Source organism: Astatotilapia calliptera, chromosome 20, assembly GCF_964374335.1.
Source record: "Astatotilapia calliptera chromosome 20, fAstCal68.1, whole genome shotgun sequence".
NCBI lineage: Eukaryota > Metazoa > Chordata > Actinopteri > Cichliformes > Cichlidae > Astatotilapia > Astatotilapia calliptera.
The window spans coordinates 30980688-31008532 of NC_137441.1; the positions used below are offsets into that span (position 1 = coordinate 30980688).

Here is a 27845-nt window from a genome sequence, read left to right on the forward strand (position 1 = left end):
CAATGAGCAAAATAAGTAATTTAAAGGGACTTATAAGGTCAAGGCAAATAATACTGTGTGTAAGTTCTGTTAGTAAGAAGCAAAAATGCTCTTTTAGAAAATAAACCTTATTGAAAGTATCTTACACCAGGCCTCAATTCAGCCTCTCACTCTCTTTAAGCTTCACAAACAGGAGGACTGAACTGGTTAGAGTGGCTGCTTTGAGTGGAGGGAAACTGCTCAAAGCATTGTCACCTTTGTTTGCTGAGCAGTGACTATTTCAGGCACTTCTAGCCCACAAATAAACAACGGAGGACTCATTTAAAAAGCACACAGGTTTTATTGCATATCAATTTCATGTATAAATTCTTCATAGCATTGGAAAGATTACATTTGGTATACATTGCTATTCTACAGAATTAACATCAGAGTCATATCTTTTCAATGAAATTTCTCTAAAGTACATCTGCAATAATCACAAGCATCAAAAGAACTGCAATTTCAGAATTGTTCAATATTATTCTACAATCCTTTATTGTTTTTCATTATGTCTTCTCTGACAAGTCTTTTCTAAGTCTTTCGGGACCACCTGTCCAAACATCTGTAAGGCAGTCAGAAGTTGAAGTCAAACATACTAACCTAACCACATGTACAATAAGTGCATCTACGAATTTCTTTTTTTTTTCCTTCTTTTCTTTTTTTTTTAATTTTTAATTTTTTTGATTTGATACACGTTTCACAAATGGACATCATTATGACTGCTAACACGTCATGCACAATAAATTTTTTTTTGTTTGCTTTCAATAAACATAACAGAGGCGATATACAACTCAGATTTTAACAAAACAAGCACCATCCATTTAAACCCATATTTTTCAATGATTTTTTTTCTTCAGACAAATGCACCATGTTTTTCATTCTTTAAAATACTATACAGTTAAAAAGAAACTATGTATATTTTTTACTTTCTCCTGTAACAGCGGGGGCAAACAGCAACCATCTTCTATTTTGCTGAAACATATTTCAGTGACCACTTGCCAGAATACGTTCTGAAGCTGGCAAAATGAAATACCTATATGCCTTCAGTTCCTTTGCTTTACACAGCGCGTACTTATTACAGTAGTCCATGACAAGAATTACTACAAACAGTCAACCTTAAAACTTAATGACCCAAGTCTTTACATTTTGTAACCACAAGTTGGAAAGCAATGCATTTACCATGAATTGAATCTCATTCAGTAGAATTATATAAAAAGAAGACATCTGTCTTTAGAAAACTGAGATGATGCAGCAGTCCTAGCATCACACTACCACCTACTGTCATGAAGAAAAATTACAGTGCTTCTGTTATCCTTACCTCTCCATGTTGAGCACAACATGCCCATCTAGTGAAAGTGAAACCAAATGTATCTGTTCTAACATTCAGGGACCTAAGCATGATCAATTATTGGCTTGGACCCATATGATTTAAGTGCTATTTTCAAAATACAGCATCAGGCCTAGTTAGAAAAGTCCCAGTATGCGGAGAGGAACAGTGATCAACAATGCCCACGCTCCACCTTTTTGCAGCTATCTACAGTAAATTACTCACGCCCCTCCACGGCACAGCTACCTTGTAGACCATATGGAATGAGTTTTCAGTATGACCTCAGAAGAAGAATTTCAGATTAAGAAGTTATCAAGTGTTTCGGTTTTCCCCATCCAGCTAGACAGCTAGACATTTAATTTGAATGGACCGACCAGCAGAATTACGATGCCCGTTTTAATACTTTCTGTGGTTTGTTTTTATCAGTTCTTTTGGTTTAATGAGTTGTTGTCTTTCTTCTCAAATAGTCAGTGATTATGCCATGTTCGTGCAGTTGTGGCTGTGTGCGTTTGAATTTTAGACCGTATAAAATTGGACAACTCATTAAAAAAACAAAAAACAACAGTATTTGTTGGTTATAAGACATGTATTAAATCTGAAACAGATGAAAGGGGGAGCTCGATGTTGTAGAAACTACTCAGATTCAATAGTGTAACAATGTAATGCCCTTTTCATGACATCCATAACGAAGGTTGTCCAAGCCTGCCCCCTTTAGTACTTGAACCATTTTGAACAAGACACATTCAGCCTACTGGGTAAAATGGTTCAACTAAAACAAGGAAATAAAAAGGCTAAACACTGCAGGATGTTTCAATGCCAAATAGGATCTAAGACTAACTACAGCTATATTTCACTATAAATAAAATCAATTAATTTCATGTTTTTTGTTTTTTTGTTTTATTTTGTTTTTGTTTTGATTTTGTATTTTTTTCTCATTTTGGCACACTAACCCATCAAAACCAGAGATTCTGAATCTCCCTCATGTTCTGATAGTTTACCATTCCTTCAGCAACAAGAAACGAGGGATAAAATGACTTCTTCATTTTCACTCCCCCTGCCATGACAAAACAACCAAAAATAAATACAAACACACACTTCTGAAATCAAATATATAAGCGCTTAGTAAGAAAGAAAAAACAAAGAAACTATGACAGCAAATGCAAGCCCCTTGGAAATGAAATGATTGTCAGAGAACAAAACATTTTCTATGGGTTATTTGGCACATACCACTCTTCCTATGAACATCTAGGTTAATTTGTACATCATATGACATATCATACAATTTTGGTCCTTCTCTAAATTAATTATATTAACAATTAAGCACTGCAGTGCCTACGAAGAAACAATACTGTGTAAGAGGAAAGAAAAATTAATGTGAATAAAATTAACAAATGACAATGAAACAAGCAGAGAAAGACTTTCCTCATTTTTTTTCTGAACATGATTTAAATCCATTTTCAGCATGATCAAGTTTGAATAACCAATTACAATGGCTAGTGGCCCAGATAACTCATTGAAAGCACATTTGAACGTAGAATAAAATTCTTTAAAAAAAAAAAATCAACAGTCTATTGTATCTGCCAATTCTTTAACTAACATTTAGTGTGGTGCTATTGTTGATTCTGCTGTTACTACTGAAACAAAATCAGTAAATAAGTCACCCATGGTTGGTGGAGGAAACACGGAGACAGCGGTCAACACTCTCACTCTATTCTTGGTGAAACAGTGCCAACTTGTGGACATGCAGTGCCAATGCAGCATGTCTCTGCAGTGTTTGTAGTAGGCGGTGTATACAGACTTTAGAGACGTATCAGTCATTAAGAGTCTTTATGAGAGCCTTACGCAGGGTCTCTGTGGTGCTGCGGTAAGCCTTGTGCACTTGGGGAGGATCAGAGTAATGCAGAGTTTCAATGCTATTGAGAAGCATTCATCATGTCCTTCACATCAACAGGAGCTTAGCAGTGCGTTCGCTTTGACAGTCTTTGCAAGACCCTTCACCTGGGGGAAAATCTTCCCCTTCTTTCTTTAACAAACACTCACACACAGACACACACACACAAAACAAGCACACACATCCACACAAACTCATTCTTTCTATCTTGAATGTGTATGACAATGAAATCTTCTCCATCATCCTTTGTCTTGCCCCCTACTCATGTCCACTCAGTCTTTCTGTTCCTCCTCCTAGTCTTCCTCCCACCTTTTCTCTCTCTCTCTCTCTTTCTCTCTCTCGCTTAGATGTGGTTGAGTGGGTGAAAGCTGCTCGTCTCAGACGGTCCACCTCCCATGCTCAGCCAAGCGTCCAGAGAGTTCTGGGAGGGCGCGTGCAAAGGGTTGTTCTCAGAGAGAGACAGCATCATTGCATAAGCCTGTGAAAGAAGAAGACGGATGATTTTTAGGAAAATACAGAAACTTCAGTAAGCTTTCATTGTGTCCAACGACACGTCCAGAAATGAAAGGATTACAGTACATCTGGTTGCTGGTGTTTCACTCAACTGTGATTATCTTCGAATTTCATGACTTTATACCTTGTAACAAAATTTAATTAAATTGTTTTAAAACTTAATACACCAGCAACGAATAGAGAAGGTTGTAGGTGATGTGTTAGTAAGTTAAGTGAAATACAAAGATATAGGAAAGTAGGAAGAGAGGTGCTGTTTAGCTCCTGAAAATGTGAAAGCATCCATCTCATCCCTGATCTTTCTTTCCAGTCAACATATTTTGCCCTTCCTCCTATTTTATCTGAGCGACTCGGCCCTTCCTCTTTTAACGGACATCCAAAAGCCAGTCACATACCTGGGTTTTAGCCTGTCTGTACAATGTCTCTTTCAATGCCTCAGATTCTAGCGAAGTGTTAAAAATGTCTTTAACATCGAAAGGCTGCTCGTCACTGGCTGCTTTACGTAAACCATCCAAGCTCTTGGGAAAGCTGGGCAGTGCCTCCAGGTCCAAGAGAGAGCCCTCCTCCTCTATACACCTGCACACCGAAGCATGGGTGGATGGAAGAAATAGGGCAGCGTGGATGGGTTGGTTGGAGGATGGATAGAAAAAATTGATGGAAAGATATAAAAAACAGGGATGGAACAGATGGCGAGTTAATTAGGGGAGGGAGAATGTGAAGTGAAGAGAAAAGTAAAGGTATGATTAATAAAAGGGATCAACGGACAGCAGAAATAAAGTGGAAGAAAAGGGTTGAAGAGTTTAAAGAGTAGTTAAAGAAACTAGCCTAATCAAAGCACTTGACTTTGGGTTACATATCTGAGAATCTGTGTAGGGGACATTTTTAGTACATGTGTTATCCCTGTTTGCCCTTGTCGATTTACAGTGCTCTTTAGGAAATGCATTAGTTGGATTGTTAAGTATTGCAAATTTTGTTAAAACTCAACATTTGCTGTACATTTTTGTGGTTGTTTGGGATATATTGGGGTAAATCTTGTCAATGAACTTGGACCTTTTCTGCTAATTTAAAACAGACAAATACCTGCGAGTGTGTTCATAGCTCATCCCTAATGGAGCCGCCTCTGCCTCTTCTTCTTCCTCATCCTCCTCATACACTCCTGTTGTGACAGGAGACGGGGACTCGGGCGCCTCGTCGTGCGACTTCTCCGTCAGACTGCCTTCCTCCTCCTCTTCATCGTCACCCTCCACTTCCTCTTCCTCTTCCTCCAGACCCTGGAGACCTAGCTTGGAGTTGGACAAACTGTGGCTGGGAGGGTGCTCCTCCTCAGGCTGGTCTGATCTGCGGAGGGATCAAAGGTCAGAGGAGGGAGGAAATGTTAGAAGTGCGACATCTGAGTTAAAGAGGTTTGAGTCTCCCAAGCCAATCAGGAGGGGCCAGAAGGAAACAATGGGAACACAGAAAAGTTGAATCGTGGTCAGTATAGTGGCCTGGATTTTAGTTAAAAACACATGTAGACAAACCAAATGGGAGTTTGATTTTTTAAAAATATGATTTCTAGTGTAAATTCCTGATTTTCTTTTTTTTTTTTTACTTTTTTTACCACAAATGATCAAAATGTAAGATAGAGGCTATGTCCACTCTTGAGCTGGCTGGGCGGCTGTTACCATTTCCTAACCTTTTAACGATCTGACTCATCATGAGTAGCAAGAGAAACAAAAATAATCTAATGACAGCATGTAAAGTCTAACTCCCGAGTCCACACAAACAACATGGGTGCTGACAGTCTGCCTGGACTTTTCCGATGGCCCACAGATGATTAATTGACCCGCTCCTCACAAACAGACCAGGGCATGGTCCACCTCAGACTAAGTCCTCTATGCCCCTCAACGCTTTGTAGTGGTGGAACACAGTTTGCACGACTGAAGGAAGATGATGGCTTGGCTGCAAACAGGCTATCAGCACACTACCATTACGACCTGCCATCTGTACATTTTCCAGCTTGCACCCCAATACCCCCTCCCCCGCTTCCATCACCCCCAGACCACGATGTCATGGCTCATGATATCATTTCCTTTGGGATGGCAAATTTACCCCTTTCATTTTTTGCCACACAGTGGACATTTATCAAATCAGACAGGGTTACCTCTGGGAAGGGGTGCACGGGGACAGGATTGGGTCACGCAGACTGGGTGAGTGAATGTGGGTAGAGGGACTTTGTGAGATTGGAGGGGGGTTCTTCTCTTTCAGTCTAGATTAAATATCACCATAATCAAATTGCAGCGCTGGCTGGCGGGGAAAAAGTACATGCCTGCGAATGGAGAGAGAAGCGTAGCTCTGACATAGGGGGCCCTGGGTTTTGTCATTTAGTCTAAACACGTCAGTTGGGTGTTTGTGTTAGCAGACTGGGGCTATGGGTACACAGTGAGTGGATAGGGGAAGAGCTCAATCATCAGTGGATCTCTTAGATAAATGCCTCAACCCGAGTCCCCCTTAGGGTCCAAACTGAGAGCTATTGCAGCCCGGTCTCAGATGAGGGAGCAGCTCCAACTCTAGTTTTATCCAAACCTAAAACTCAAGCCAAAGGCGGTGAGTCCTTACACACTGTGGTGGAGCTGAAAATATGCGTGCACACCTATACTCCCTAACTTTTCTCATTCTGTCCCACCCTGTGAGCAGCAGTGCTGCCTCAGCAACTACAGCATCACCAGTTTGGAAACAGGTCAAAGTTTTATACAAAAATAAAGGCTCCCAGGGGCTTTTATTTTGACTGGCCATGATGCTGAAAAGGGAATTTTGAAGGGGGTGGGGAACTGTGATGTGGGGGCAGCTAGGAGTGATTATAGATAGTCATCCATGAATGTGTGTTTGTGTTCAGCATTTGACTTCAGTCACTCAGAGGGAGAATAAACAGCAGGCTGTCTGGTGGGAGGACAGAAAGCACAACACTTAGTCTGAATTACAGATATTAAAATGTCAGACGAGGTTGTTGTGGATGAGACTCGGTATTGATCCCAGATGGCAGAGGGGCTAAACTGCCACTGTGTCTTTTGGACATAATGCATGTTGACAAGAAAAAAGGGGGTGTGGGGGAGAATGAGGAAGTGGCAGGCAGAAAGTGAGACTACCAGAAAGGAATCCAGAATGAGACGAAGGCAGAATCAATGCAAGAGAGCAAACCAGAAAATCGCCCTTCTTTTATTTCCCAAAACACAATTCTTGCCCTTTTCTGTTAACTATAAAAGCCTTTCAGAACTTAAAGCAGGAAGTTTCCATTTTTATGAGGATATTTAAAAAAAAGAAACCTGTTTTTTTTTTTTTTTAAAATAAAAAACAGTTTTCCTTACTTTATAAGCAAGTTACAAAATTTTTAGAGTGCAGCGAAACTAACAGGGTTAACACTTGTGCTACTGGTCTGCAGGGTATTTAGAACTGAGCATGACATTCACAAACACATTATATAAACTTTAAACATTAAAGAAACTAAAATGTGTGAAAATTGATATACTGAACAATTACAGTTATGTTTTACATTTAAAAAATGAAAGGTGAAAAATTAAGAAAACCTTTTTTTTTTCATTTATTTTAGTGCAATGGTACTAAGTATGTTCTAGCCACTAGGGAGCGCTGTGTACCAATTTCATGGATCTGTACTGTTGATTGCGGGAAGGAGGAAGGCGCTAGAGATGTAGAAGAGCAGCTGTTTACTTTAACTGAACAAACTTTTTGTTTGTTTTTCTGGATTTTCATACCTAAGATTAGATGTCCTAAATAAAGGAGATGCATTACAACATTCTTGACAACATCTGACAAGTTCTTTCTGCTGTAGTTAGGATTAATGTTAAATTCAGGATGAGGTCGGGTGAGAATCTAAGCTTGACAGAAAAGAGTTAGCCACATGGATGGAAAGTAATCGCTGGAGATCTCTGTGAGAATCATGGTACAAATATAATTTTTGTGAGCGGGTTTTCGTCTTACCTTTTATCCGTGGAGCTGGAGGCCTGGTTCATCTCACTGTTGGAAATGAAGTTGCGGATTTCTGAGAAGTACGAGTCCTCCTTCTCATCTAAAAGTGCATGATTTTCTGGCTCTGAGTTTGGCGAGGAGATGGTCGTTCCTAAGTTGGAAAGCATCCCAGACTGTTGGCTCACTGTTGGGGAAAGAGATGTAGACACACACATCCATATGCATAAAAACACATGGACACACACACGCAGACAGCCCACATACCATACCAAGACACACAAGCATCATTAGTGTGATGATCATCGCACAGTTATTTAATTTAGGAAAATATCAGAGGCAAAACACACAATTACTAACATTTAAACACTAAGATCGTGCACAGCTCTCGTGACATTTTTTTGACAAACAGAAAAAAAATGTTTACAGAAATCTGTGTGGAAGATAAACATGATAGCAAAAAGGTTTTATATAAGTTATGCTCTTTTCTGACAGTTTTTCAATAACCCATGTGTGAAAATGGATTCAAACAATCAACTAAGCAAACACTTCCTGTTTATTGACTACATTACTAGTTCGCACAGCCATCATTGCAGTTGCAAACTGACCAGGAATGTTCTCGTGCTCGTGCTTCTTGAGATGGCGATCGAGGTTGGTTTGCTGACCAAAGCAGCGGTTGCACAAGTGACACTTGAAGGGTTTCTCCTTGTTATGGATATTGCGGACATGGCGTTGAAGATTGGATGAGATGCTGAATGAACGGTCACAGTATTTACACCTGACGAAGAAGAACAGGGGTATTTAAATGTCAGCTGAAAGTGCAGTAGAGTGAGAAGGGCCCTAAAGATGTATTATTTATCTGCTGAGTTGAGCAAGAAACCACTTAAGGCTCTTGTGATTTGCTTAAAAGTATTCACTTTGTTTTTTCTCTGAAGTTTCACAGAAAGAGACGTACCAAACAAAGTAAAGGCAGGTTTGAAAAATAGCCGTGACAAAGGGAAATATGTCAACTACGGTATTTCAGAAACTTTCAAGACTCTCTGAATTAAAAATAGAAAGGAATACCTGTAGGGCTGTTCCCCTGTGTGTGTCCGCAAATGTCTGGTGAGATTTGCTGAGCGAGGGAAGATTTTCCCACAGTACCTAGAGCAAAAGGACAATGAGGATGAGTGAGCATACGGCATGGTGCACTTTCACATTTGCACATATTCCACCAACTAGTTTAAATGAAAAGGGGTGCAGACCTGCACGCGTAGCGTTCCTTTCCCTTGCGAAGGATGGCATCTGAGAGGGAAGGTGGTGGTGAGCGGAAGTTGAACAGCGGATGGGCCGAGTGTTGCAGCGAATTGGGCGGTGCGTCCAGTTTTAGTGCTCCAAAGCCGTCCAGCTTATCTGTCATGTTCTCCATTGCTGACATCTAGGGAATAAGAAGATTTCAAAAAGTTGAGAAATTTTTTGTTTCATGTTTTAAAAACTGGATAAAAAGAATTCAACCAGAGTTTGTATTATTTACCGTGTTATGGGTTCAATTATAAAGTTTATAAGGGCAGTTTTAATTTTTTGCACGTAGCGTGTGTTACATCATGATGGCAGCATGTTTATGTGTATTAAAAACAGAAAAGAAAGCACTGAAAACAAAGGGACAATTTAAGAAAGAACATGGAGTGAGAGAAAGATACAGGGAGGAAGCTTTGAGGAAGCAGCATATCAGAGGTTAGCCTTGTTGTTTGTACTCAAGGCATGTCACCTCCTTGACCTATAACACATTCACAAATGCCCAAGTACTGTTTCTCCAGTGCCCCCCTCTCTGTACAACCTCAGCTTCTACTAATGCTTTGTTCTCTACTTCTTACCTTCTTCTGCCAAAGCTGCTGTTGCAAGCCTGCAAACTGGCTAAATGAGGCATTCAAGAGCCATGACTGGAGCAATACAATATAGTTTGTGATACCCCCAACTGATAGCCGCTTCCCTCCCCCCCTAGAAGCTTGTGAACAAAAGAGGCCAGTTATGTAGGAGTTTATTTGCCAAAAACAGCTTACATCCTTCCTTTTTTTAGTGAATACGGGACGGGAGAGACACAGGGACAGACACTCCGTCTCGATGTGTTTATTCGCAGTCTGAGAACGGGTGCAAGGGGGAGCGGGGTGATTCCGTCATGAGACTGAATTAGAGGTGGCATTGTGTTTGGATCACTGACAGGATCACAGCTGAGACGCTCAAATATGAAAAAAGTTTTTGCAGGGCAGCCTGCGAAAAGTTCGCAATCTACGAGATGATGAGATGAGATTTTAAAGGATGAAAAGGAAATCTGTTTGATGCTTAGAGCCTTGTCATGACATCATGTTTTTAAGATTTTGTACCCGGGTTTAGGGTAATTGAAAAAAGGTACCAATACAAAAAAAAAATAAAAAATTCTTGCAATTTACCTTAAAAAAAAACTATGCTGGCTAACGATATGACATCACGCATGTGAGATATGCAAACGCATGTTCATGTGTAAATGTATCTGTCTGCATGTGCACCAGATGTGTGTATTGCAAAGTCACGGTTGATAGAGGACACAGATTTCCAGGTCAGATTAAACCGTTTCCCCAATGAGAGCCCCCCATTCTCCTGGACACAAACACAGGATGTCCTTGACGGACACGGTGTTATTATCTAGCCAGCCAGCCAGGCACAGAGAAAAGAAAAAAAAACTCTGAGGGGTTTGAGTTATTAGCTTGCCTGTGGGCTCCCACTACATGAAACAATGCCACAACTAAGATTAGCGTGGCCAAGAGAGGCAGTTTGTTACAATTCAAATGGTTATTATTCTCTCTTTTATTAATACTATCATTGCTTGTAATCAAGATATGTAGAGGTGGGGAAGGTCTGGGGACAGTGGAACAATGTGACTGATTATCAAAGGGCAGCGATAACAGGCTGTGTCTTCTGAAAAAAGGTAAAGCTGACGAGGTACACAGGCGCCATTCCGTAAACAAAGGAAGAAATCATACAGAACCCTTGAGAAAATAACATCAACACTTTGGAATGATGGCGCTTGGGTCCTATCAATTCAGGTTTAAGCAGCGTGGGAGGCAGGAGTGAGGTATTTTCACATAATACATAGTTTGAAAATAATAGTCAATACTATCTGGGAATAATCAGCTTGTATGCAATACCTGGCGGTCAATTCCCCTGCTTGTTAGTCTCTTGGTGTACTTTCAGTTTAATGTGCACGTAGCATTTACTGTTTCTTAAAAAGAATAGTCTCAAACCAAGCTAGGTCATGTGTGCACTATGTACCTGGGGATGGAAGAGTGGCGGCGAGGGCCGGAGGAACTTGTCCTTCAGAGCTCCTACCGGGTCGAGTAGCTTCCTCTTCTCCACCCTGCTGGACCAATATCAAGGCAGAGGGTTACGTACCAAGGTCAAACTTCATCTAGAATGCCCAACCTCATATTCTTCAATGCATCTACAAAAACGCCTTGATGTTGGTTGTGGAAGTGTCTGGTCTAATCCGGGCTGAAATACCTGTATATGGGGTCCATGAAGAATGCTGAGGGCTTGGCATAGTGCAGTGGTGGTGGCTGGTGTGGCTGTGCCTGGGGCTGCTGGTGCTGGGTGATGGTTGATTGGTGCAAAGACTGTGAATGAGGGTGTGGAAAACCAGATGGAGTTTCATCCTTGATTGAGACCCCTTTTCCACCTCCATAGATGTGGTTCTTTCGATTATGGGGCTCAGCTGGCACACCATTATGACTCCCTCGGCTCCGGCTGCCAATGCTGAGGTCCAATGGCTGTTCTTCACTGCTAGATATTGCTAAATGTCCACTACTGCTCCCAGTACTATTGTTGGGGTTTGAGGTGTTTGTTGGTGTTGAAGGAGCTATCTTGGCCTCCTTGGGTTTCGTGGTGAGATCGAACGGTGATTCTGCTGTGGGAGCAGGAGCTGCCGGGGAACTAGAAACCATTTTGTGCAGTTGCTCACGAGGTGACTTGGGCTCTGCTTTAAAAAACATGCTAGGATTGAGAGCACCTCGATCAGCACTAAAAGGGTAGAGGGAGTTGTGGAAGTTGGGCAGGAACTGGAAGGGAAACATGGAATGATAGGGCAGTGGACCCATCTTCTTCTCCTGATGAAGTCCAATCAAACCTGGACCAAAATATTTCTCTGCAATAGAAGCGATGGCTTTTATGGAATCAGTGGTGGCTGCATTGGAATTTGTGGTGGTTGTGGGCGGGAGGGCTTGCTCATCGGGTGGGGGGAAGAAGGAGTGTTGCGATGCAGAAGCAAGAAACGGACGATCAATCGACAGGTTCCCTGAACTAGACATGGCTGATATCAATGCACGGTTTGTGTCTTCTAACTGGTGTGCCTCTTGGCTTGATACAGTGCCAGACGGCTTCCTTCTTTTACCACTTCTCTCACGCTCACTCTCTCCATCACTTTCCAGGTCAGAGCCGTCCCCTGAAGCAGTACCTGTGGTGGTGTCCAAATCTGTCCCACTTGTGGTATTGACATCTTCAAGGTCACTACCGTCAGACATATCTGCCATCTTTGATTTTGGTTTGGCTTCTCCACTAGAAGACAAATCCAGTTTATTCTCTTTCTCTTTGTCTTCGTGCTGACTCAAACTGTTAACACCATTGCCATTTGTGGAACTAACTAGAGACAATGGAGGAGCATCTAGAGGACTCTGAGGCAGCTTCACCTCCTGACTGCTGCTCAGCGGGCTCTTTATCAGTGGACTGGCCGGTAATAAAGGAGGTCGTGGATATAGCGATGGGGGAAAAATACCTGGGAAACCATGTGGGAGGGATGGGAAGCCGTGGGGTCCTGGGGAGAAGGGCAAGCCAGCATGAGGATGAGGTCGGGAAGGAAAGTAGTCAGTGAAGCCTAAACCTGACTGGTTTAAACCAGAAAGGTGGGGATGGTGGGACTTAGCCTTAGCCATGATTGGGCTGGAGCTCATGGGGATGCCAGGGTTGAACATCCCTGCTGGAGAGCCATAATGGTTTTTGCCCTCACAGAAGCGACGGTGCTTGTTGAGGGAGGAGGTAGTGCTGAACAACTGCCCACAGTCTTTACATTTGATCTGGGTGCGGCAGTCAGCATGCATACGCTTGTGGCGACAGAGGTTGGAGAACTGGGTGTAGGATTTGTGGCACACCTCGCCTGGGGGAACAAAAAGATGCAGCCCACCAGGGCCTAGTTAAACCAGTTTTAACACTGTCTCTAACTTTGTATACCAAAGCAACAGTAACATGAACATTTAAATGTAAACGGCTGTTGAAAAAAAGGTTTTAGGAAAGGAAGGAGCTGGTTCGTATGGACAGGATAACTTACACAATCTGAAAAAAAGTGGTCTTGATTTAGTTTGTATATATTTTACTTCCAAATAATTACTGCACACATGTAACAGATAAAATAAATAAAATACATATGTGAGGGCTGTTTTTTTCCCCCTTACTGTAAAACACTCCATTTCCAATTTAAGGTCTGTCATGTTGTTTTAAGTTTGACAAAAAAGAGCTTAGGTAACCAGATCAAATCTATTATTCACATTGTATAATGAAATTTATTGCAGGGCAAATACGACCTTTGTGCCTGCAAACAAGCTGGTGTACATAGAAAAAAAAGAGAGACTGGATAATGAGTGAGGTTAAACGAGGTAGGAAAAAAAAGTCTCAAATAAATAAATTGTTATGAAAAAGGTGATCATTAACTTCCGAAGCCCTTACTTACAGCTAAAGGGTTTGACACTACTGTGGATGTGCTTATGCTGCTTGAGGCCTGACGAGGTGGCAAAGGTCTTGCCACATTCAGGGCACGTGTGAGCGCGGGCCCCCACGTGTTGAGAGCGGATGTGACGCTGAAGGTTACTGGGATCTGTGAACACCTGAAATTTAAAACAAGTGTATAAAAAAAAAAATGCAAGGTATGCCATGACTAACAATGCTAAAAAAATTACACAAAATTCCCCTTTTTGTATTTTGTAAAAACATAAGCAGACTTTTCATTTCTTTGTCTTCTTAAAGAACTACTAACAGATAAAGCCTGTGTGTCCTGTGCACAACTTACGTGGCGGGTATGCTGTACCTTATCACAGTTTTCACACTCAAAGCGCTTGCCACTGTCATGTGACATCTGGTGACGGATGAGGTTGGACTTCCAGTTGAAGGCTTTGGGGCACTGGTCGCACTTGTACTCCCTCTCTTCTGTGTGAACTATCATGTGTTGTCCCAGACTTGATTGAGAAAACACAAACTCATCAGCAAATCAGTCAATGAATCACATTTGTAGCACAATGAATGGGCTGAACTTCACCTGTACTCATTGGGAAAGATCTTCTCACAGTCTTTACACTCATGGACAGGATCGTCGCTGTCCTCACGTTCCTGTTTGAAGTCGTCTCTTAGTGCGTCAAAGATGGAGCCAGCACTGGAGCATGAATACTTCTGATGCCGCCGCAGCTCAAGTGTTGAGGAGAACAGCTCATCACAGTCTTCACAGCGGTACATCTGCTCGTCTGCACGCAAACACACCCATACACAAGGGTTTGTTTAGCCACAACACAGCTTTCTATATGTATAATACATCAAACATGTACGTAACTAAGAGATATGTATTTAAAAAAAACATTTCTCGTCATAACCTTTTCCGAAGTTTCACTATTGATGTAGGAATTCTTAAGTAAATAGAAATGATTAATAATTAGTTTTTGTAACTTTGTAACTTTTGTAACTTTGTCAAATTGTCAACATTTTAATTACAAGCTAAGACCACCTACAAGCAGCGCTAATTGCTGACATTTAATTGTGCTTTTAATCTGTGCAAAAAATACAACATTTTTCGCTATCAGATTCAACACACTATCAAAATGTGCAATGCAAAATAAGCTTATTTGCATCTTAGTATGCCAACTCTTGTTGGCAGAGATGCAGAACCAATTGTCTAAAATGTATAGAAAGATAAAAACTGATAATAACACTCAGCAAAAAGAAGAATCTCATCTTGTTTTGTGTTTCAGTCGCAGCTGTATAGACAGGTTTAACAAATGGTAAAAACAACCCCATAAAATGGAAATCAATTAGCAGTGAAATGTAACCGTCATTAAAACTGTTAATTACTTGTTAAAACAAGTGTTTGCTTTAGAGTGTTGGTGTAATAGCACACAGAGGAAACAATAGGGGCTGGTCTTCCCCTTCCATGTTGATAACCTTTACAATACTTCTCACCAACAAGGTCAAATGCATAAAACTCGGACCAGCTCTTTCAATAGCAAGTTCCTGAGTCCGACGCCAAGTTCAACAGATCAGGGGAAAGCCCAGCGGAGTGTCTGTGTGCAAATGCATAAACAAGTGTACACGTGTGTGTGTGCGCGCGCACGAGTGTGTGTGTGTGTGTAAGTGTGCTTATGTTTCCAAAATGAGCCAAAATGAACAGAGGTAAGCAGGGCCACGGTGGCGCCGACCCCATGGTGATTTCAGCGCCAACCTGCCATACCCTCTTTGGCATGACCCAAGCAGCCAGCGTCTGAGTCGGCCCCCCAGGTGTCCCAACATGCCACACACACCCATCCATCAATTCAAGCTGTACTAAATGAGTTTATCCAAAATGACTTACAGTGCATGGCTCACCTGCTTTCTACTGCATGTGGCCGTTTATCCAGCTGGAACTTCTTGGACACATTAAAAGGGCATTAGTGTAGCAACATCAATGTGTCTAACCTTGGGGAGAAGGATAAATGACCTTCTGGTCAATGGACCATTACACAGAGCTCAAACACTAAACTAACTAGCCACTTTGACACCACTGTGTGGACGTATTTCACAGGGAGCGAGCATTTTACTGTGAGAGGGTTGGGTATGATTGCCTGTGCAGCACAAACAACTCAAAATAATTTTTGTCTGCGACATTTAAGAGTGGAAAATATTTTGGACAAAAAATAAAATAAAATAAAGACATGGAACCCTGACAATATACAGCAAGGACCTTCAAGTACCCTCTAGGAAAAAGGAACACAAGTAATAAAAGATGAAAGGAAACACCTAAAAGGACACTCAGGTGCGTGCTTGAATGTTAGGATGCACATATGCAAAGGTACTTGCATGTGCATTTCGGTGTGCCTGTGTTTTTTCAGCAAGTCTGGCTTGTGTGGGTTTTGTGGAGGGGGGGGTGGGGAGGTTAAAGTGGAGACTAATAGCTCTCTGGGAGACGAAGGGAGTCACAATTATGTGCAGTTTAGCAGCTAATCTGGGAGCATGGGTGAGGTCTCAGGGGACTCCTCAAGTCCTCCACTTCAAATTCCTTCTCCGATAAGCTGGACACAGAGAACAGAGCTGCACTGCCAAACTCCTGCTCAACCCCACTGCCTCACTCCCTTGCTCGCACAAATGCAGGGAGACAGGAAAAACAAATCAGATGCGATCATCACAACGGTGAGATGACTTTGAATCGCTGCTCATCCTTCTATTTCAGTGTTGCTGATTCACATATACTGTAAGCATCTTTAAACACTAAACCATCTGTATGTTACATGTTCTTTTCTGTGTGCCTTCAGCTCTCTCTTACACAACACACAAAGCCAAATACTTTGGCCCTGACACAGACATTTTGGCAGGTGAAATTTTCTCTCTGTCTGCCTCCCTCATGCGCATACTTACAGGCAGATGAATTCAACAAATCATGTATAAGCGTGCTCCATCTTTGACACACTCCTACAACATGTCAATCTGCTTCTTTTCAATAATATAGCTTTCTTTGCTCCTGTATCCCCCCTCCCTCCCCTTCATCTTTGGCACTGAGACCTGTGCATAAACTGTGCATCATGCAGGGTAGTGGTGGGGAGCTGGTGAACTGCACAGCATCTCACGAACATCTTGTTCTCCCTCCACAATTTTCTAATCAATGACAAGTAACAGTAATCAGATTTTCTTTTTTTCATCTGTGGTTCCAGAAAGACTGGAAACACAACAAAACAATGTTACCTGACAACAGCACTTCGGCACAATAAGTCCAAGATGTTTAAAGAAAACGCAGCGGAACTACGGACCCTTTTCCGCTTAAGTAAAGTTTGAAAGAAAAGTGAACAGCTGTCCAAGTTAGATTACGAGATAAAATATTGGACATATTCAGTCTGACATAGGCGGGCACGGTTGAAAGGCAGTGAGTACAGTGAATCAGGTTACCCAGTCAGAGAGGAGAAGGGTGGATGAGAGCACCTAGAAATGTGACGCACTTTGAAATGTGAGCCAATTTCAAGAGGACAGTGTAAAAGAAGGTGTAACGAAGCACTTACGGCACAAGATCTAAAGAAAGGGTCATAATAAAATGCACAGAAATGTATTAAAAGAAAGAAATAAAGGGAACGATTTTATTTATATTGTGTATAATCTTTAACTAATTCAACAATGAGACTAAAAAAGCTTCAAGCTCTAGCATATTCAATTAACTCACAGGTAATTTTTCAATCTCAAAATTGCTTCTGATCATACCTGATCTGCTTTGTAGCTTTCTCTTCATTATTTTTAAGCACTAATTAAATTACACACAGAAACAACTTAAACAGGTTAGACAGAGGCATCTCTCCCCCTTTCTTTTCAGTCGGAACACGGGATTCCCAGGGGTTGAAATCGCTACAGAGAAGTCGCTTCGACGCACGGAGAAACGCCAGGCAGGCAGAGTGAGCGAACATAAATATACAATGCCATCTCAATGGAAACTCCTGATTAGACTGTTTTGCTGAACACCAATACAATGGCAGGCTGCTGAGGTGGGGCGACTGGAAAAGAAGTCAATGAACAATCCATCAGAAAGGCCGACTGCCTAAAAAACCGCTGTAACGGAAACCTCATAACTATATATCCAAGTTTGACCGAGGAAGTAGACTGTAAACCGTCTCAAACCAACAGCCTTCTTAAAGTTGCACACCGGGGAGACACTAATTAAACTCTTGACTTGCAATTTTCACCCTATTGTTTATTTATTTTCATTTTTAGGATAGTAATAGTGTTCTGATGCCAGTCCGTTTTATGGCGATTTCCTTACATTTCCAGCACTAAGGTGTTTGTTTGAAGGTTTTCACTCTGATGAAGACCTGAGGTGGTTGAAACGAGTCAACGTTTTAACTAATATTTCCCGACTAAACGCCATTAATCCATCTCCCCCTCTTGCTCCACCTATGGACGTTTTTTTTCTCCCTTTGCTCCCATAATGTGTTCTTAATAATATGCACGGCTACCGAGTAATTTCTGTTTGATCTTAGCTTTCCGTCAACAGAAAATTTCTACTCGCATAGGATGGAATATGACAAGCGCCAATTGACGCCCTAATACAGCATTTCAGGCAAAGAGGCCCATTATATTGCAGCATTGTAAAAGAGCACAATTCAGACCAGACTCTTACGGGTATCCTTTCTATATTGGCAAGCCTATTTTAAATGACAGATCCAAAACGGCCTTCAACCATATGCTTTAATGCGGGATTTAATTCCATCCTGGAAATTTATGGTTCGAATAATTCACATTTCTTGAGTAGGGAAAAAATCTTGGAGGGAGAAGTGGTGTTTTTTCCCCCAGTTATGGAGTGTGTTGACCGCGAAAGCGGCACGGGATGCAGGTTGGAGTTTGTTTAAAACGTGCGCTAATGACGCGCATTAATCTTACCTTGTAGGTTGGGTGCCATGGATCCCTCAGGGAAAATACCGTCCTTCATATACACTAAGAGCTCCTCCCCTGCTTCAATGTCCCGGACAGCTTTATAATAAATCTGAAGAGAGAGAGAGAGAGAAAGGCAAGGGAGACTTTAACTTAGGTCAGGAAAGGATTAATAAGTCTGGCCCCCTATATATTTACTGTCGCAGCTCAGGGCCCGCGTGAAACCCAATATTATTCTAATAATATGGCTGGTAACGGGGGTATTACAAATACATAAAGTAAGATACATTATCCTCCTATTGGAACATAATTGATTCTGATCTGTTCACAACATTAAACAATTCATTTTACTAACATAACCCCCCCCCCTCCTTTTATTTCACAACACAATCAGCTGTTTGTTTAATTGCAAATTTACCCGAACTTTGTGAAATAAAACGAACGGAAATACGTAAATGTTGGTTTCTGTTACAGATGGAAACGTGATCTGCACTCTTGTTTAAAAATAAATAAACACCCGAAAGAATTATATAAGAAATCCAGACAAACGCATTTGTTACAAAAAAAATGTCATAGCAAAAATAAACAGCCCCGCTTCTGTCGTGCGTTTTTGTTTTACAGCTGCAGCAAACCGGGAAATGTCGGGTCTTTAACTGCACGCGACAAATCACTTTATTGAGGTCATTTGACAAGTTTGCTCGGACATAATTTACTGCTGGACACTTGGGTTTCATTTTTTCCCAGTTTTCGTTCAATACAACAGAAATCGGATTCAAGTTGAAGTATTTAAAGGTAAGTCAGAGCCGAGGCCTAAACCAACAGTACAGGAAACCAAGCTGAGCTTAAATCTCGATTCACAAAATACAAATAAAGAAATAAATAAATTATAAAGATGATAAATAACATTCAAAGTTCTTTTTTTTAAAATAATCATCTTTAAATGGCACTTCTTTACATGTTGCAGCTCTGTGCATCCCAATTATTATGACACAGCGCAAACAACTTCAGGCGTGATCTGTGAACGCATGGGGGCGCTCTGCACCAGCTGTACACTGTCACCACAACAAGACGGACAGAAGCACTCTTTCACACATACACACACAAACATACAGAGAGGCTGGGAAAGTAACTTTTAAGACTTAGCGCTCGTCAGATGAGAGAGAGGAGACAAAGAGCAAAGGCCTAAAATCAACGAAAACTACACGCATTATTATTATTATTATTATAATTATTATTATTATTATTATTATTACAGCGTATTATATTTACCACAAATAGGCTACTGTCTCTCTATGCTTTTTCGACCTGACCTTTCTTTTCTCCGTGAGACGGAACAGTTGAGAAAGTTGCGCGGCGCTGCGGAGAGCCTCCAGCTGCAGTAGCACTTCAGTCCCGGTGGAGTTGGCGACACAACCCATAGTAGGTCTGCCCGAGATGGACCGGGGCGCTAGAGCGCACAAGGCCGGGGAGAAGGGGTCGCGGGTCGGTCGGGAAGAGCTGCAGACGGTCGGTGATCGCTCCGTTTGGTTGGATGAAGCCTGACGCTCCTCTCCTGGGTTACTCTCTAATCTAGTCAGTGAGCGCGTCTTTGATGATGATGATGAGTCTCTCCCTCACTCTCTCTCTCTCTCTCTCTCTCTCTCTCTCTTTCTGACTCTCTCTCTCTCTCATTAGTGATTCCCTGTTGCCCCTTAGTGCTCTCTCGGTTACCCGTCGGCCACTCCTCCTCGTCTTATCTCCAGCCAAAAGGATTGAGGGATCTGCGGCACAGACCCCTCCCCGCATCTCCGATCCCAGCCGCCGCTTTGGCCGCTTGATAAATCTACTATTGATGTAAATAATAGATAAAGCAGTCATTCTGTCGGTCACTCTAACACACAAACACACACAGACACACACACTATAGGCCGAACACATGCTTAAACAAGCAAATAGACACACAGACACACAGCAGGCCTTTTTATTTATTTATTTATTTTCTTAGTTTAAGTTTTGCTTCGTGCTTCACTTTTGTGGTCTGAGCATAATCTCATTGCCTCTTAGATTTTTTTTAATCTAAAAGAAAAAAAGAAGAATTGTTGAAGAAAAGAAAATTTGACAGAGTTGAATGGTTTAAGATCGCATTTTAATAAAACATAAAAAAAAATAGAATTTCGATTTTTATGAGGCTTGTGTGACGTCGTAAAGTTATTTTGACGAAAAAAATATATCGATTACGGATATTGCTACTGAATTATTTTTCAAATATTTATTAAATCGTATTTACAGCGGGTAAACAAAACAAATAAAACCCGTTCAGACACGAGTGTGGGCACTGAGGTAAAAAACAATGAACAGCGTCGCAATATCCCTAAAAGTCCTTTTTTTAATTTCTATTTTTTATGCTTAATTTATGTTGCAGCCCTTTTATGTGTAGTTTAATTTATGATATTAATGACACATCTTCCCGGTTTTATGTCAAGATTATTAATTGCAACATTATCAGAAAATATTACACTTTTTTCCTTTCAAAGAATACAAGTCAGTTAATAATTAAGAGGGTTTAATTACATTCTTAATTAATATTTGGATGTCTAATTTGAATATTTCTTTTGCCTTTTCTCTTACTCGGTCTCTCTTTCTCTCTCTCTCTCTCTCTCTGTATGTGTGTGTGTCCTACAGTAAGGTCTGATCACATAGACTTGTCTTGACCTCTTCCCATCTCTGTCCAGTGTTCAGCAGACAGATGCCTCATCGATCAATGCCACCCATAGGGGTCCACAACAATCCCCTACTGTGGCCTAATACACACACACACACACACACACACACACACACACACACACACACTTGCACATGCACGCTTGTCTCTACGAATTGATGGATCCGTCCAGGGGTAGAAGGGCAGATCAAACAGCACTGGAAAGGGCTTCACTCCAAAACACAAAAGATGAAAAGTTGACAAGAAGGTGGACAAGGTTCATCTTTTCCTTAAACCCCCCATCAGCTACCCACCCATCTCACATGCCACTCATAGCTCTCTCAGCTGTTTCCACCTCTCAGTGCAACTTGGCCTTCGAAAAAGTGAATGGGCACACTTGCAAACCCATTTTGACCAATTGTTTGGGGTTATAAATGAATGAGAACAATCTCACTTAGGTGCACGTACACACAGAGGCACACATTTTGGATGGATTTTAACTGAGAAGAATGTAATTGATACAGTTGTCTGTAGATGCTTACACAGAGAGCCACATTCAATCCGAATGAAAAAATAAGAAAAAATAAGAAATCCACAATACTTTGAATGAAACTCGTGGAATCACCTGACAGAATGGAGACAAATCTATAAAAACAATGCCAAATTAATGCACGGCCACAAATGTCTGAATTATGATCAGTCATGCACACATTTGTTCATCTTGCATCATTAATGACAAACAACCCCATAACTTCTCCTCTTGCTCTTTAAAAGGTTACTGCCTGCATTTGAATTTGCCTAGTGTGCACATATTTCCATAAACTCATGTATTGTGCATGCAGTTATAAAAAAAGACAGAAAGAAAAAAGAAAAATCAGTGAATGGTCTCTTAAATTATACATTTTAGCACTGAGTGGCTGCACATAAGTGTGTGTGTGAGTGTGTGTGTTTGTGTTGTGTTTGTAAATAAATGATAGGGTCATACCTGCGAGCCACTACACCAAACAACTGGGCAAGCAAACAAAAGCAAAAGCCGTTCGCTAAGTACAAACAACTGCAAAACACATCAAAAAGCAATCGTGCACGTGGCCTTTTCGTGGTCCGATAATTCTCCACAATTTTCTCTGGTGCCCTGATTCTTTCTTTGACATTGTGTGGCAGTGGCAGGGGGCACTGATGTGAAAATCTTAAAAGGATTAGGCGGGCTGGTGTTGCCAGCCAATTGGTGCTTGTCAATCTCGGAGGCCCCCGTGCGTTCAGTCTCTTACGCCTGGTACCAAGCCCCCTTTCTCTCTATCGGTCAGACTTAATGTCTGAAGCTTAAATGGACACACCAGCCTGTCCCCTTGGTGTGACAGGGTGACAGGTGGCAGATCAAGACACCAGGATAGAGAAAGGAGACAGAGTCGGCAAGAAACAGGCGGCTGGAGACGGAGTCAGGAAGGGCCGCGTAGGCAGGGATTAGAAAACAAATGAGAGCGGAGTGACGAGAATGTGGAAACACGCAGACGAATCATACGGGCGGATCTGGCTACTGTCATGCTGCTTAGCTTCTGGTGTCATCTCACTTAAGATTCCCATCCTCGGTTCTTCTTTGGAAGCAGATTGAATTGACAGTGAAATGCGTATTAAATAACAGCACCAGTATTTAATTTGCAGAAACTGGGACAAGAGTCAGCAGAGCAAAATGTAGCAAAAAGAAAAAGAAAAACTGTCTCTGTGTTATAAACAAAAATGGAGAATTATGCTAATACGTTGCAGCAGTGTAAGTTGTGGTACACACATTGCATGGGGTTAGGGTTAGGGCCTAGTTAAGCAGTTGGGGTTTTATAGGCAATGGCTGGGCATCTTTCCAAAAGGATCCGATACAGCTCGCTTAGGTTTGAGAGAGAAAGAGAAAGCGAGAAGGGGGTGGTGGGTGGGGGTGTTTGGGTGATAAGAAGCAAAAAGAGAAACTGCTGCCGCCACAGAAGAAGACTGCGCTTTGGATAACGGTTATTATGGGACTCAGGAGTGTCAGACTATTCCTCAGCCTCTTTACATGGGTCAGTTCTTAACAGCACTGGCAACCATCCCAGCCACAGACACACAATGGAGCCATTCCTTGGTCATTACTAGCACACACGTTTCTCCAGCGCACACACACAAAAACACTCATTCACACACATCAAGCCAGCATTTACTCTTAGTAGACGGGAAGGAATAACTGCCGCCCCCCACTCATCTCGGCCTATTTCTGACAGTGTGGTGCGACTTCCTTCGTATCTGGACTACGGATTCAACTTGGACAATGTTGTCATGGCACTCACCTGGTCTCCTGTGAGATGACAGGCGGCGAGGTTCTGCTCCTCAAATGACGGGGCAGAGCGGACGTATTTGAGCCAGCTGTTGCCGGCGGCATCTGGTCCCGTGTCCAGTGCAAACTTCACGTTGCCCATGTCATCCACCACCTGTTGAAAAGCAACAGGTTAGATATTAAAAAATAAAAAACAGACTTTTTCAACGACTATTCAATTGACTTGATTTAATCAAGTGATTTTTAGTGTAGTTATGCAGTTGGTGTGTTTACATGGATTAAATATTTGTGTGTGGGCCAAGGGTTTGATGTCATTTAACTTTAAGGTACACAGAGCTAACATGTCAGTGGGTGTTAGGGCCATCTAACCTTGTCAATCCCAACAACAAGAAGAGGAAAGAGGGAAAAGAGGAGGGAGTACACAAACGGCGGTGTCTTTTACTTGTCTAAAGACTTTCCCTGGCACATATTGATCACCCTTTGTAACCCCTGCAGACCCTTGAGACTCCAAGAGTGGGTTTCATGTTACCTGCTTTCACAGAGAATGAAGGAGGATGGAGGTAGTGGTGGAGCAGGAAGAGGAGGAGCAGAAGAACAGAAGAGGGGCTCATTGTGAAGTGAAGAGTGAGGGGGAAAACCAGGAGCGACTAACCATGCTTTATAGCTTTATAGCTTTATAGCAATGAGAAATAAAGGCTCCCAATCTAAACTGATTCCTGAAGTAAAATGCAAAATAATGACAATTTTGGAAAGACAGCAATTTTGCAATAAAACTCTCATTTCTTTTTATATTAGACAGAAATTTGCGCATATATGAAACAGAACCAGAAATTGCAGGAATCTTTGGTGGTGGAAATTTGTGTTTGCTTGGTGAAGTTGGTCGGTTCTGGGAAATCTGGAGCTGGCAGAAACTACCGGGCTCTTCTCCACATAGCTGATGTGATACTGAGCCTGTGTGAATCCTCCAGGAAGACCTGGCCTGAGACTGAGCAACTCCTCTAATTACAACCACCAATCAGCCTGGCTTGAGTTCAGCCCTGACTTCTAGTATGACACGGTGCACTTTTAATCACAGTCAAATGCCTGCTGAAGGAAATCGAGGTGTGATGGAGAAGAACCAACAAACCCTCTGACATTTTTAGATGTGCAAGGTTCGCGAACTTCTCTAACTGCCTGCTTTTCTAAAGCCATGCTCATGTTTTTTCCCCTCCAGCTCGTAAAGTGTGAAGGCCTATGTTCTTGTTGTTGAATGCACGCGGAAGGTGTATTTTTGTGGGCGGGGGTGCAGGTGCCAAGTCTGGTGAGTAAATATGTAAAGGGTCTGGATGGAGGTGTGGAAGAAACGCCATGTGATGTGCGTGCTTGTACAAATATGGCAACTGTTTTAGGCGAATGCACGTATGCACGGCTAAGGCAACAGCTTCATGTAACAGCATTGCCGTGCTACTTTCAAGCCAAGGTGTGAGTTTACCGAAGTAACTACAGTAACTGCGCCTTCTTTAGAACAATGATGCCTGTTAGCGCCTTGGCTGAAAATACATATTAAAACCTAAAGGTGTTTGAAAACGCCGTTCAGCGAGGCTAGAACGAAAGCTGCAGCTGCTGGTTGTGTGTTGTGTGTTTGTAAGAGTGTGGAAAGAGACAGTTTACTGCAAATCGGTTGCTTCTATGCATTCTCAGATATTCAAAAGCCCTATATATATATACATAATCATGTCAACTGAACAAGCCAATGAAAAAATCTTCTCTATTCCTCATGCTCCTCAGATCTACAGCTACTGTCTCCTCACTGTGCACTTTAAAGTCCAAGCACTTGGCCTGACAAAGGCAAGGCCTTCATTTTGTGTGTGAAAGCAGTCAGTGACACACACACACACACACACACACACACACACACACACACACACACACACACACACACACACACACACACACACACACACACACACACACCTAGTCTTCCACCCAATATATTTTCTGCTGCTGGTGGAATCAAAGTGCACTTGTCATGAGATTACAAGGTAGCTGCAACAGGTATCTTAGGTGTTTTATGAACACATGGAGAAAAGCTGTGATCCAGGTGTAGAGTGTGTGCGGTTATTAGTTTCTTTTTGGGCACATGTGAACACTGCAATGTCTACATGTTGGGCATAGTTGTATTCATACCCTCTCATTTTGTCGTTCCCCCCCCACACACACACTCTACTACATCACTCTCTCTCTCTCACACACACACACAGATCTGATCGTGGATTTAATGAGCAGCAGACCTGTGTGTGTTCCTGTATGTGTGTAGTCTGGGAGGCCTGCTAACACCCTGTCTCGGGGTGGAGGCCTGATTTATAAGGCTTCAAATGAGGGGCAACAGAGAAGGAGAGCCAGAACAAGCTTGCGGCTGATTGTTTGTTTATTTACCTTTACCTTTTTTCACCCATTCAACCTCCTCCATCCACATGTAACATGGAGGAGGAGGAGGAGGAGGACCCGGCTGGAAATCATCAACTCCACGTGTGAACAAATTTCAACCAAACAAAGCGAGCGAAAAAAAAACTCGGCTACTCAAAGATTTCCCCAAAGCTTCTCTCAGTGATTAGAATGCAGACACTGTAGGTGTAATGATATCAGAAAAAGTCTTTATATTACCAAACCCATCTCCGCTGAATGTATGGTAGCTGTGCCTTAATCTTATCACTCAGTTTTCAGTTCTTCTCATTTGTTCAAAAGGAGAATGAGCTGGTAAATTATTTTGATCTCAACCTCTTAAAGATTCTCTTGAATATCCTTCGATCTTTTACCAAAGATCATACACAATTAACCGGTTTATTGTAAAACCATCTATTTATTGCTTTGGTATTTGTAGATTTTGTAATTATATTTAATCACTGAGATTGTGGAAGTTGTATTCATACAATAATGTATTTTTAAAAGACAAAGATCCATCTTACCTAGTATGTTTGTTCACACATTCATTTACTTCTACATCACTGATATACTGCACTACTCTCACTGAAAACATTTTAAGAAAAGCAATTTCAGAACTTGACCTATACTATGAACAGTATTACAAAATGACTCACTTGACAGCATGCACACACAGACACACACCAACACATTCATGTGCACAGAGACACAATGAGACTTCACTGAAAGAGAAGCAGCTCTAAGTGGACAGGATGCAGAGCAAACTCCACAGGAAGCTCTGATAAGAGCACGACACTTATACCTCTCCTCACAACACAAAGGGGAACCTTTGACAGCTAGGAACCTTTAATGGCTGTCTCGGCATGCCCTCTCCTCCGCCAGTTATATCTGACGGATGTGTGTGCTGCACTGGGCTGAATTAGTGGCGGAAAGTTGCTTGTACGGGTAGACGTTGGTGACAAGGTATATATTATTTTCTGTTTGACGAAGGACAGAAAATGGAAATGGCAGCTCGGAGTGCAGTGGTGATTGTGATTTTGATGTGAGCTTGAGATAGAAGCATGTGAGACATAACTCCTGGGTTATTGTGTGTCTCTGAGGGAATATTTTTACAAAGTGTGATCTTAGTGCTCCGTTGCACACTGATGTGGTGTTCAACGTGTGAACACACCCTTGTTTGCATGCATTTGTATACACGTGTGGTAGAGGACCAAAGAAAATAGAGAAACGTTTGTTTTTGTTTCAAGGTTTTTGGAGGATAGGAGATGAGCGAGCCATACTGATTTGCCATTTTTCAGACCAACAAAACTAACACATTGGTTCCGGTATTAAAGAAGGAACCAGGCAGTTAAGCAGGATCTTTTTCAAAAAAAAGTTAGCTGAAAGATTTCTTTGAATCGAAAGTTTTTCTGGCTCTGGGAAATGGAAATAAGCACTCTAAACATGTAGAGAATGGCAGACTTTCTCCTGGTTCATCTGCTAATGTCCTGGGGAGGTTGCCAACAAATGGAAAAAACATTGTTTCAAGGAGGAAAAAGAAAGAACAAGGAGCAGATTCTTTTTAAGTATCGATCTTCCTCGATCTAGATTGGATTTGTGTGAAAATATAGAGAAAAGAAGGATAGAGAGATAAACGAAGAAAAAGAAAGGTATGGAGGATTGGGTGCAGTTCAACTTAAAGGAGGCAGGGGGCAGCCTGGCGTGAAAACAAGCGCAAAGTAGAAATAAAACTTCCTTCTCTACAGCTGTACATGTATTTTTAAATATATAAACAAGGCCATGGTGGATGTAGATAATAGAAGTGGTATAAAGAGAAAGAATTACATATGAACACACACATTAATACACTCTGTTTCACCCTGAGAAAAAGGACAGTCATAGAAACTGAGCAGTGACAGATTGAGTGGCTGTGAAGTGGGCTGCGGAGCTGGTTGTTAGAGGTGTTACAAATTAAGGTGCAGGAAGACTAACAAGAAATAAAGAAGTGTGTGTGTTGGGTGTGTATCCTTTCTGGGTCTGTTTCCAGTTGGGAGGCCTCTTAACATGCACACAAACACACACACACGCACAGACTGGCAGGCTAATAAAGTGGTTGATAGAG

The 27845-nt window shown here is 41.8% G+C and overlaps 1 protein-coding gene across 11 annotated transcripts in view; it reads right to left on the reverse strand.

Annotated features, from left to right (window-relative positions):
* Positions 1-3219: 3219 nt before the first annotated feature.
* The window catches only part of prdm16 (PR domain containing 16), a 169493-nt gene continuing 144867 nt past the window's right edge, over positions 3220-27845 (reverse strand). Inside the window, exons 4-17 of one of the 11 annotated variants that reach the window (XM_026155239.2) lie at positions 23337-23477; positions 18357-18459; positions 14017-14218; positions 13789-13936; positions 13435-13588; positions 11220-12864; positions 10992-11076; positions 8951-9123; positions 8772-8849; positions 8315-8484; positions 7722-7893; positions 4827-5084; positions 4142-4322; positions 3428-3714 (exon numbers count right to left, since the gene is read on the reverse strand). In XM_026155239.2, the coding sequence (XP_026011024.1) occupies positions 3580-3714; positions 4142-4322; positions 4827-5084; positions 7722-7893; positions 8315-8484; positions 8772-8849; positions 8951-9123; positions 10992-11076; positions 11220-12864; positions 13435-13588; positions 13789-13936; positions 14017-14218; positions 18357-18459; positions 23337-23477 (3645 nt within the window). In that variant the 3' untranslated portion in view covers positions 3428-3579. Of the gene's footprint in view, positions 3715-4141; positions 4323-4826; positions 5085-7721; positions 7894-8314; positions 8485-8771; positions 8850-8950; positions 9124-10991; positions 11080-11219; positions 12898-13434; positions 13589-13770; positions 13937-14016; positions 14219-18356; positions 18460-19657; positions 20030-23336; positions 23478-27845 lie in introns of those variants that run through there. The other 10 variants (XM_026155235.2, XM_026155233.2, XM_026155234.2 and 7 more) reach the window with 10 other exon arrangements.